At 45.7% G+C, this 12131-nt stretch overlaps 1 protein-coding gene across 2 annotated transcripts in view; it reads left to right on the forward strand.

The window, feature by feature from the left end:
* HAF01 (HAC13 protein (HAC13)) overlaps positions 1-12131 on the forward strand; it is a 180134-nt gene that overhangs the window by 21035 nt on the left and 146968 nt on the right. For both annotated transcript variants that reach the window (XM_086507642.1, XM_086507643.1), the window contains exon 2: positions 7800-7962. In XM_086507642.1, the coding sequence (XP_086363768.1) occupies positions 7822-7962 (141 nt within the window). In that variant the 5' untranslated portion in view covers positions 7800-7821. The remainder of the gene's footprint in view (positions 1-7799; positions 7963-12131) is intronic.

Consider the following 12131-nt stretch of genomic DNA (forward strand, 5'->3'; position numbering starts at 1 on the left):
TGATGTGCCCTCCTCAATGATGGCTCTGAGTGTCAAGATATGGTCAAGAGTAGAAAAACCTCTCCTGAATCCTGCATGCCCGGTTGCGCGTATCCCTTCCTTCTCTGCCCATCTGCTGAGCTGTTGCTCAAGAATTGATGCGTACAACCGTGCCAATGTGTGTCCGATCTTGAAGATAGGTACAATAGTAGATAGGCTCCAAGTATCAGGCAAGCCCTCGCACATGGCACGGTTAAACATAACTACTAGGAGCTCTGCTTGTAAGGTGCAGCGGAATGAATGTTGTATTTTCTCAAGATTAGTGATCTTTATTGCTCAAGGTTCCTTTTAGTTCTTAGGGAAAGAGAGAGCGAGCTTTCCGTCTTATGGAGAATGCTATGATCACGAACAAAGTGAGTGGATATTGTGCGTGCAAGTGAATGAGACTGAGAGAAGGAGAGAAAAGAGATACGACACCCGAGAGTTTGTAAAACCCTCCTCTGAAGGCCCCACTCTCGTCGGCGAGAGTGGTCTACTTTGATTGCACAAAGGTGTACAATGCGTATGCAATGGATTGATGCAACCTGGAATATGCCGATGACGACGACGACTTGGTGGCTGAAATCTGTGGTCTTCTAACTGCTGATTTCGGGGTTGTTTTGGTGGCTGAAAATGACTGCTTTGGCTGCGTTTTCTTGGGCTAAAGATGGGGGAACTTCTGCAACCAACTTGGGGCGGTTCTGCTACTGTGCATAAGGCTGAAAACGCTGTGGTCTGATGTAGATTAGGGCTGAAAACAAAAACGCTGATGCATCCTGCTGCTAGCGTTAGTAAATGGTTGAAATCCTGCTGTACAAATGCTACCAAAGGCTGCGTTTTGCAAGGCTGAAAAGCTGATGAAAAACGCTGGTATCTGCTGGTTATTGCGATCCAAAAACGCTGGCCTTTGCTGGTTTGCTAGGGACCAAAAACGCTAGTGGTTGGGTCTGCTTGCAAGGGGCACAAACACCGGGAATGGAGGTTGTGGGCGATGGCTTGCTGTAGGGGGGAAACACCAAGGAGATGGAGTCGATGGCGATGCTAATGCTTGGAAAAGGCTAGGGGGTGCTGAGGGGGGGGGGGGGGGGGGGGGGGTACTGGTGAGAAGATGCCTGTTGAGCGGGAAGCTCCTGCTGCCTCTTTTGCCAGAAAGTGCTAACTTGGGTTTGCTTATATATTAACTTAGCAAAATTGCCCTACCTACTTTTGTTGGAAAGTCACTTAAAAATAATAAGTGAAAATAACCAAAAATAGGAAAATAGGCTAAATGCACTGGAAAATTTCCCTAACTCATGCTAATGGATTCTGATGGGAATTCCGATGATCATACTGTGTGCAACCGGAGGATATGCATCTATGCTAAGTGACTGGGCATGCACGGTCTACGAATAGACTCACAAAAGTGCCAGATCAGTGCTAATCTAGACTTGACTGAACTGATTGAACCTTGCTGTGGTGTAGCTTGTCCACGGACACATAGGGTTGGATGTGTCACGTGACATCCCCTCCTTTTCAAAGTGAGGTAATGGTACCGAACTGTATGGCGTCGAGGGAGATCGCCAACAGCATCCGGAATCCTGGAAGGGACTCTTCGCCGGCCCACTCTGATGTGTGGGTCGTGCGGTACTTCAACTTCATAAAGGTCTGCAACGCTTGCTTCTTTGGGCCGTGCCGAAAGCGACACAAAGTCGTTTGAATCTCCTTTCTTGCGTAAACTTTTTCTAGAGATCTGCGTCTTTCGTCTTCAAGAATCTCCAGGGATGAAAATTCCTGAAACCATCTCCAACACAAAACCATGAACATACCCATTCCATGTAAAGTGAAGGAAAAAAAATATTGTCTTCTCTAATGACTGTGTATGCAATGTAGATGAACATAGAGACGGATTGATAATCCGTTCATCAAACACATGCAAACAATGAGGTCGAATCTTTTCTGTTTGATCGAAATCAATCAACTGTGGCAAATCAGAATGGAAATGCCCATGCTTGGTGCTTATACTGTCATTTGCTCTCTCGGAAACTGTGTCATACCAAGGAAGAGACATGAAATGTGACTTCCTTACATACAAACTTTTCAGCTTTTCATGAACAATCCGCATACATTCGTGCTCATCCATGATAGAAACGTGCTCAACATACAATATGTCATGCCTAGGAAAAGGGATCACATAATGATGTTGACTAAAATACAGGAAACCTTCACGAATGAAACACTCCAACAATGCGTGCGTATCAATCATATGAACACATAATACTTCCTGTGAGGGTTCTGTGGACCTAGGCTCGAGAGCCGAGATCGGTTCTTCCTGAATGATCGAATCGTCTTGTGGGGGTTCTTTGGACCTTGACTCGAAAGCCAAGATCGGATCTTTTTGATTGATCGAATCTACAACGAGGTTAGTTTCGCTAGGAAAAGCATCCACTAACACATCATCCTTGTGAACAATCACATCATCTTCATGCAATTCATCATGCTTGTCTTTATCATCCAAATCATCATGCAAATCATTATCATTCAAATCCTGTGTGTCACGCTGTGGAGAAAAAGAGATTGAGAGAATCTCCTTATCCCGAATCCTTTCAACCTTGTCCTGCATATTAGCAATGAAAGATGGAGAAGGAGCAATGTCCACTCCATGAAAGACAGTAGGAGAAACACTCTCGGCATTGAGAGTTAGTGTTAGCCGCAAATTTTATGAGAGCATCATAATCACGAAACCATCGAATGCCCAAAATCATCACATCATGAGAGAGGAGAAACAACAAATCTTCTAGTGAAGGCATTCTGTTGAATTGCAAACAACACATCAAGGTACTCCTCCGTGATGAGAGCGTCCATACCGGGACGAAAGCCAGAGACCTCGATAGGAGATCTCGGACTAACTTCGAGGCAGGCTCTCTCAACAAGAGAGGAATTGATCACATCATGCATACTACCTGGGTCAAATAATATGACAAAACGGTGTCCCGACGTACGACCATAACATTTAATGAGAGAATCATCAATGGGAGGGTCCTGAGAAACTTTGGGCACAATCGTGTTATCATTCATTGCATTGACAGATGTAGTGGGTGCTGTGGGTTCTTTAGATTCATTCGATTGAAGCTTAGGACAGTTCTTTTTATGTGACCCTTAATGTGACAATGAAAACAACGACCTTCCTTAGAATAAGTGCTTTGTTCTTCCGACGTGATATATCCTCCTACAATTCCTTGTGCTACCTTTTCATATGGAGTAAGCTTAGGTTTAGCAATTGTGTTAGCCTTACCCTTAGTTTCATTGGAAGAATTCTTTGATGAGAGAGTGTTGGAAGATTGGTTAGAAGAGTTATCATTCTTACCATTCTTACTGTTCTTATCGTTCTGAGGGTTCAGAGAAGTCTGTGAGGTACTTGTGGAAGTCTTGTTCTCCTTAGGCTTTCCTTTGTTGTGCTTCATCTCGTGGGCGAGAGCAATTGCTACCCCTTTGTTGAGATCGATTGGACAAGTACCTCTACATCATACTTGATGTACTCGTCCAATCCGTAAAGAAATGCCTCAAACACGATTAGAGAAAGACATGACTGGCATACCATTTTGCTTGAGAGCGTGCCAATCGTCCTTCAATCGTGCAAGGTACTGAGATGGCATAAACCGCGCCTTGAGCTTGTCTTGGAAATCAGCCCAACTAAAAGAGAGGGGCGTGAAATCGTCGGCTGCCTCTAGGTGCGCGGCTAGCTGTGCCTCTTGCCATGCCTGGTACTAATTAATGGCATCACCGGCAAGGTACATAGCTGCCGTCAAAACTTTGCTATTGCCTGTTTTCTTAGTTGTCGCAAAATAAGCATTAAATTGATGCAACCAAGAATGAATAACAGTAGCATCCATCTTACCGTCATACTTTCTAAAAGTCAACTTCTCTGTGACTGGATGGTTGGAATCCGCATCGTGGCTTGCGTCACTTGACGAACTCCCACAATCTTTGGGTGGTTCGGTCTTCGAGTCTAAGACTTGGGCAATCAATTCTTGAGTGCGTAGCTCTCGTCGAGCTTCACGCTCGGTCTCCAAAGCCAATCTATGAGCGGCACGATCGGCCTCCAATGCCGCGTTTCTTGCTGCCGCTTCCTCCTTCCTTAGTTCTTTTCTTTCTTTTCTTGCGTCACGCTCGCGTTCTAAAGCAAGGCGCTTGTCTTCTTGTCTATCCATCATGGCCATCATCTGCTTGACCATTGCCTCCATAGAGTCTGGTGTACTTGGTGGCGTAGATGGCGAAGGGGGAGGGTTGAAGAAATCATCTCCGTGTGGGGACGATTCTTCGTCGCCTCTCTCATGCTCATCACCTGTATGCAAAGTATCCATTCCGCTTCGGGTGACGACCATGCACTATGATCTTGGGGTCTTAAGCTCGCGAGGAACTTGGATTCTTGAGGTCCGTGATTCGTGAGAATCTTGGGTTCTTGAGGTTCTTGATTCTTGAGGGTCTTGGGTTCTTGAGGGTTTCTTTCGCTTGCAAATTGCGTTGGAGAAGGATCTTCTCTTCACCTGAGTTCTACCCTTTTCTGCCGGCGCACCCCTTCGCGGCCTTGCGCTCACACCAAAGTTGCTTTTTCCCACCTCATGTCGATTGACCGGCCGCTAAGTGCACGGTCCGCTCTCAATGAGCGAAAAGAGACACAAGGGGAGGTTGGACAAGCCCTTCTTTCTTGGGATTCCTGTCACTCTTCAACAAAACACGATTAGGAATCGCCACGCCCAAGTAAACTTGGGTTCGTGCGATCGCAACAAGCAAAACAAATTCTTGTGGTTCTTGTGGTTCTTTCCTTGAGTAATGCAGAACACTTCCAAAGCTCTGATACCAATGTAAGGTGCAACGGAATGAATGTTGTATTTTCTCAAGATTAGTGATCTATATTGATCAAGGTTCCTTTTAGTTCTTAGGGAAAGAGAGAGCTTTCCGTCTTATGGAGAATGCTATGATCACGAACAAAGTGAGTGGATATTGTGCGTGCAAGTGAATGAGACTGAGAGAAGGAGAGAAAGAGATACGACACCCGAGAGTTTGTAAAACCCTCCTCTGAAGGCCCCACTCTCGTCGGTGAGAGTGGTCTACTTTGATTGCACAAAGGTGTACAATGCGTATGCAATGGACTGATGCAACTTGGACTATGCCGATGACGACGACGGTGATGACGACGACGACTTGGTGGCTGAAATCTGTGGTCTTCTAACTGCTGATTTCGGGGTTGTTTCGGTGGCTGAAAATGACTGTTTTGGCTGCGTTTCTTGGGCTAAAGATGGGGGAACTTCTGTAACCAACTTGGGGCGGTTCTGCTACTGTGCATAAGGCTGAAAACTCTGTGGTCTGATGCAGATTAGGGCTGAAAACAAAAACGCTGATGCATCCTGCTGCTAGCGTTAGTAAATGGCTGAATTCCTGCTGTACAAATGCTACCAAAGGCTGCGTTTTGCATGGCTGAAAAGCTGATGAAAAACGCTGGTATCTGCTGGTTATTGCGATCCAAAAACGCTGGCCTTTGCTGGTTTGCTAGCGACCAAAAAGGCTAGTGGTTGGGGCTGCTTGCAAGGGGCACAAACACCGGGAATGGAGGTTGTGGGTGATGGCTTGCTGTAGGGGGGAAACACGAAGGAGATGGAGTCGATGGCGATGCTAATGCTTGGAAAAGGCTAGGGGGTGCTGGGGGGGGGGGGGGGGGGGGGGGGGGGGGGGGGTACTGGTGAGAAGATGCCTGTTGAGCGGGAAGCTCCTGCTGCCTCTTTTGCCAGAAAGTGCTAACTTGGGTTTGCTTATATATTAACTTAGCAAAATTGCCCTACCTACTTTTGTTGGAAAGTCACTTAAAAATAATAAGTGAAAATAACCAAAAATAGGAAAATAGGCTAAATGCACTGGAAAATTCCCCTAACTGATGCTAATGGATTTTGATGGGAATTCCGATGATCATACTGTGTGCAACCGGAGGATATGCATCTATGCTAAGTGACTGGGCATGCACGGTCTACGAATAGACTCACAAAAGTGCCAGATCAGTGCTAATCTAGACTTGACTGAATTGATTGAACCCTGCTGTGGTGTAGCTTGTCCACGGACACATAGGGTTGGATGTGTCACGTGACACTGCTAGTAGATCTCTGGCATGCATGAAGTGCTCAGCCACTGAGCCATCATGATCATATGCTCTCCCAGTCCTCATCCTGTCAATGGCCTTCCTCACCATCTGAGCGGTGAAAAAAGCACATGTATGGGGGCATGGTTCGGGGGGGTCGGGAAGGGGCGGCTGTCTAGGAACTGTGTACAGAGATGACGCGTACTGGCCCCAAGCCTCTGTGGAGGTAATGGTAGGGGGAGGGGAGTGCTCATGAAAGAGCCGCCATGCCTCACGTGAGTCCTGACTCAAGAATAGCTGGTATAGATCCTGCTCTAGGCGAGCCAAAAATGCCCTCTTCTTCCGCCGCACTAGGCGTCGGAAGTCAATCTGTGACTGTTTGTGAGTGATGTCCCCCAAAAGCACCTCTCTCTGGAGTCTAGCTTTGGTCTCTCGCCATTTGTCTCTTCTTGTATGTGTCTCATAGGCTACGAGTCCCTATTTGACAATCTTGCCATTTATGATGACTTCATTGATAGCTCTCCCACCCTTCTTTTTGGGCATGCAAGACATGTGGCATGCATGAGCGTCGATGCTCTATCTGCATGCGGGTGAGGTCATCATCCAAGAAGATGGGGTTCTTGGGAAGTGTGCGTATGATTACCCTCTTCCTTTTGAAAAAGGACCTATCTGCCCTGGCTCTCCATGCTTTCCTAAAACGGAGATGATCTTCTTCCTTGTAACCTAGTTTGATGCAAGGTACATTCCCATTTGGCTTTCTTGGGAATTCTGGTAATGCGCTCATTGAGGTGACGGGCTTGCCTCATCTTCTTCTCCTCCAATGTGGTGTGCACAATTTGTAACTCACCCCTCTTGCTTGGCTTCGATGGACTTAGTAAGTGCCTTTGTCTTCATATCAGTTGTCTCAGCATTTTTTTACCATCCTGAAAAAAACCATCTCATCATTTTTACCATACGATAAACGCATACAGGTTTGGAAGTATGGAAAAGACAATCCAGATCTCAAGGAAATGCCATACACCAAAAACCATACCGAAAACATGCTGCCCATGATGTAAATTCAAAAACTTGATAGACATTGCTTGAAAACTTGCACACACCATTGGCTATCGGCCAATGTTAGGCATTTCATCCATATAAATAAAGCATGGTAAGTTTGTTCTATCAAATCATACGCATGCCATTTGATCTTGGTGAACACACATAGCCATATCATGATAATCCGTGGGAGGAGTGGCAATAATTCACCAAAAACTAAACAAATCAAGGGGTACAACTTGAAAAGGTCCTAAAGTGCTTAGACTAGTCATGAACAATGCTAAAATTTATATCTCAAGATGTCCATGTGTATACAAAATTTACAGAGGAGGTGCTTCTTTAAAAAATCTATTATATGTTTACTACTTTGATCGTGTAAACATTATTTGGGCTAGAAAATTTCTAGTCAACGCTGTTTTGGTTCAATAAAGTCTTTGATTCGATGTTAAAAGCACGGAATTCATTTTTATTATTCTTGCTATTGTTTCCAGCATAATATGTGTAAACTGATGAATGATTGTGTAAAATATTATTGGGTTAGAGAATGTTTAGTTAACACTGTTTTGGTTCAATAAAGTCTTTGATTCAATATTAAAAGCACAAAATTCATTTGTATTATTCTTGCTATTGTTTCCAGCATAATATAAATTGATGAATGCATGCACAAGATGAGTGATTTGAAGAATCACGAAGAAGATGATGAAGAGGAGGAGGAAGGAGATAACTTTATGTTACGTGCTCTTTTTGGAAACCTTAATAATTCAGGAGACTTGGATCTTGATGATGATTATTTTGATGAGGTACATACGCAATCTGTCTTGATGCACATTTTGTATCTTTCACTTTATTCATGGAATAGATAGTAAAGAACATCTGATATATTATTTTGTCTCTAGGGAAAGTAGACATTAATATGATGTGTGTGTGTGTGTGTTGTGAGCCTTTGATCTTTGACACCTCCCTAGATGCTTACCCACCGAGTTTATCATTTTCTTTATTGTTATTTTGTACACACTTTTACTGTTTCACGCAGACTCTGTAACAAATCCACCAGGGTTGTATTAGTTTGGTCTCGTAGGTCATTTTGGACTTTTGAAAACGTTAATATAACATTTCATTTCATTCTCGTTAGCAATCATAATCATCACACTTCTTGGTGAAGCACATATTTTTAGGTGCTAGGCTTTTTTCTTAATATGTGTCTCCTATATAACTATATTACTTTTGATATGGTTGTAACTTTTGGTCTCTTAGGTTATTTGGTCTTTGTAGTCGTTACTATAACATACCATTTCATTTCCTTCTCTCTCCCTCTCTCTCATTGGTTACGGTGTGCCATTGGTCAGATACGAACATCTTTACACCAGCTTGCGATTGAGACTGGTAGATTCAGAGGGATACCGGCAGCTAGCAGGATATGCCGCCTATGCCATGCGGAGCCAGAGATAGAGATGCATTATTTGTCAGTCCACAATGTATTACGAGATATGGGGTCGCTTCCGCTGTCAATTTAGCGAGGGCTTCGGACCCTTCTCTAGAGTCATGAGCTATCAGGACCAGAGATGTCTTGGACTGTATCTACTTGAGTTACATAGACGCAGAGATAGTTTACTCAGGAGATCTAGAGAGACACTCATATAGACATATTGTGGATTTTGTCACACTAGACACTTGACGGATAGAGGAGCGGCCACCACTGCAAAGCTTAGCTCATACTCCCACACACACATACACCCACACCCATCCAAGTCCACGTAAAAATGACATGGCATGCTATACAGATGCCCACCTTTTGCGTTGACATGCTGACGTGGCGATTGTATAGAATTCCGTGATTTCTGCTGGCAGCTTTTGGGAATTGATGATTTTAGACGTGATGCTTTTCATGTAATTGCTTTTGGAAGGCCCAGGGTCTTTAAATATGTACTAAGGGTGTTACGTGCACTCTTCACTTGTGCTAGGTGGACATGCTTTTCTTACAGTCTAGCATGAGTCATTAGCTTAAGAGTGAGCTTGGCACCTTTGTGAGCCTCTAGCAGGACGTGCATGTCTAGGCCGTCATAGTTGCATACCCTCTCTTGCACAGGACAACATTTTAGCATATAGGCATTTTACCGCGTGTGAACCGCCTTTTAAGCCATTTTATCAATAAGTGACTTTTCATTTACCCTTGTTGGAATGTAGGTAGGGCAAATGGCTAAAGGACCCATAAAAGAAGGAGGCAGCATCAACAGAGGAACCTACAGACTTGGGGATCGCAGGCCAACACCTATTGTTTTCAGCCTTCTTCTCCATCAATGTTTTCAGCCTTGATGATCAGCGTTTTCAGCCAAGACAGCCAGCGTTTTTACCTTTCCGGGCTTCCCGCCACAACACCCCCAACAGATCAACCCTTCCCTCGTCGCAATCGGTCGTTCCATCGCGGCTAAGTCGACGGAACAGTTTTCAGCATTCAGCCATAGACCTGTCGTCGTCGTCATGGTCGACACAGTATCCCAACACCTAGTACCCCTTGTGCCTTGGCTCGGCATAAGGATCCACAGAACCTCGTCATCGTCGTCATCATCGTCGAGATAGATCCAGAGAACCTCGTCGATCAGTAGCATGAGTCCAATACCCAACATCAGTGTTAGATTTACACCACTCTGTTGCTTCACACAGGTCTAGGGCATACTTGTACGGCTAGTATGTCTTCGGGCTGGCCACCCATAGTCTAGCTTGTACTTGGTCCGGCCGCCAATTTTGTCCGGACGCTCTCATATAATTCCATGTATCATCTTTCTGTTGGGTCGTGGAGGATTTTTTCCAGGCTTTGCCCTACCTCCCCTTGGGCACCTATTTATGGGGCCAGGGGGATACCCACTTCCATCACTATCTGGTCATTGTGTATTGAGTCTTCTGCTTATGGTAGTCATGAGGGGACTGATCGCCCCCTCTTCACCATATCTTGCGTTTGTGGTCTACTGTTCTCTCTCTCTCTCTCTCTCTCTCTCTCTCTCTCTCTCTCTCTCTCTCTCCCCCCCCCCCCCCCCCCCCCCCCCGCCTCATGCTTCCGCACACGCGCACTCTCACATTGTATCAGAGCTGCAGGCTCTACCGTGTTCCAAGGCGCATCCCCGCATGTGGTTCCTCTCCAAAGCGATCTTCTTTTGCAAGGCCAAGCGCTGCACGTTTTCATCGCGGGAAAAGTGCAGAGTTGCCTAGCATTTTTTTAGCACCAGCAGCGTTTTTGGTTTAGGCTGTGTTTATTGGCCCTGCTTGCTGCGATCTGCTGCTCTGTCTCTTGGTGCCCCCTCCTTGTAGAAAAACGCATCAACCAACATCAGATTTCAGCCATTACCCCTTGTTGTTTTCTCTCTCAGTGTTTGCTGTAGTACGCGGTAGCTTTTAAATTGGCTTGATCATCTACGAGCGTACGATCCTTGGAAGATTCATTCGTTCCAGCCTTTCTTCGGCGGTTGCGCACTCCAGTGGGGGTGGTGACTTGTGGTTTGCTATGGACACACCTATGCACTCATCATAGGAGTTCACACGAGATATGGCCATGCTCATGGCATATGGGATACCGACATTCCCAGAGAGGACACCACCATCTTTGGTGGACAGACACTTACCACTTGACCTCGACACATCAGATCACTTGCTTATACAGGAACATCTACATCGACTTAGGGAGAGGATCTTGGATCTCTTCTTGGACATGTTCATTGCTTGGATCTACAGACTGGAGTGGGACTTCAGTTCTTTGGACTCTCTTGGAGAGTTTACCCGCATCTCATCAGGCATCATTACACACCTACATCCGGAGTCACCCGGAGCTTGGCTTGGATGGTAGTGCAGTTGCTCTTCTACACTCCTGATCATTTGGACTGCTACCTTGAGAGTTGCTTAAACTCACAATCCGTAACCTTGCAGCAGACTTATCCCCCGACTTGGGCAGTAGGCCACTCCCAGCTCATTCACATTGAGAGCCACATCGAGTTGCGGTTTGGTGGCGTTCTTGGCACGATTGTGTTTTGGGTTGACGCTGGAGGATTAGAGGCAGGAGCTCATTCACATTGAGAGCCACACCGAGTTGCGGTTTGGTGGCGTTCTTGGCACGATTGTGTTTTGGGTTGACGCTGGAGGATTAGAGGCATGAGATACAGACAAGACAACGCACCTTGGTCAAGCCACTTCTCTTCTCAGAGGTTATTCAAAGCGCCTCAGTCTGGCTTTCCTTCTTCATACAGGATGATTACGGTGCGGACATCTTGGTGTGAACACACCTCTTCTCAGAGGCCCTACATAGCGCAGACTGTTGAGTCTGACTTTCCCCTTATCTTGGATTACCCTACCTACTGACAGGACACCATCCGGTGTTGGTCTGTGCGGTCTATCGTCGACTGCTGTAGCTTACGGTAGCTTCTACAGTGCAGACTGTTTAGTCTGGCTTTCCTTGTTTCGGAGGACGTTTACGGCGCAGATTACTACATCTGGCCTTTCTGGAGCCACCTGGCCACAGCGTGTTGCAGGTTCATGCAATTGATTGGCTTCCGGTCAGGCTCATGACTGTTCTTGGGCTTCCCATTTTCTCCATACGGTTTGACTACAGACACCACAGATCCTATTGGGCAGGACACTTGCAGGTCTATTAGCACTTCTTTCACAACAAGGAGTTGTTTTCACACTCAGTTCGGGACCTTCACGCAATATCTTCACCTTGTGTCATGTGACACATCCAACCCTATGTGTTCGTGGACAAGCTACAGCATGCTCAGGGTTCCGTCAGTCTAGTCAGTCTAGATTAGAAGTGATCTGGCACTTTTATGAGTCTATTCGTAGACCGTGCATGCCCAGTCACTTAGTGTAGATGCATATCCTCTGGTTGCACACAGCATGATCATCAGAATTCCCATAAGAATCCATTAGATTCAGTCAAGGGAATTTTCCAGTGCATTTCGCCTATTTTCCCTATTTTTGGTATTTT

Source organism: Adiantum capillus-veneris, chromosome 30 (assembly GCF_014529385.1).
Source record: "Adiantum capillus-veneris isolate H3 chromosome 30, ASM1452938v2, whole genome shotgun sequence".
Taxonomy (NCBI): Eukaryota; Viridiplantae; Streptophyta; class Polypodiopsida; order Polypodiales; family Pteridaceae; genus Adiantum; species Adiantum capillus-veneris.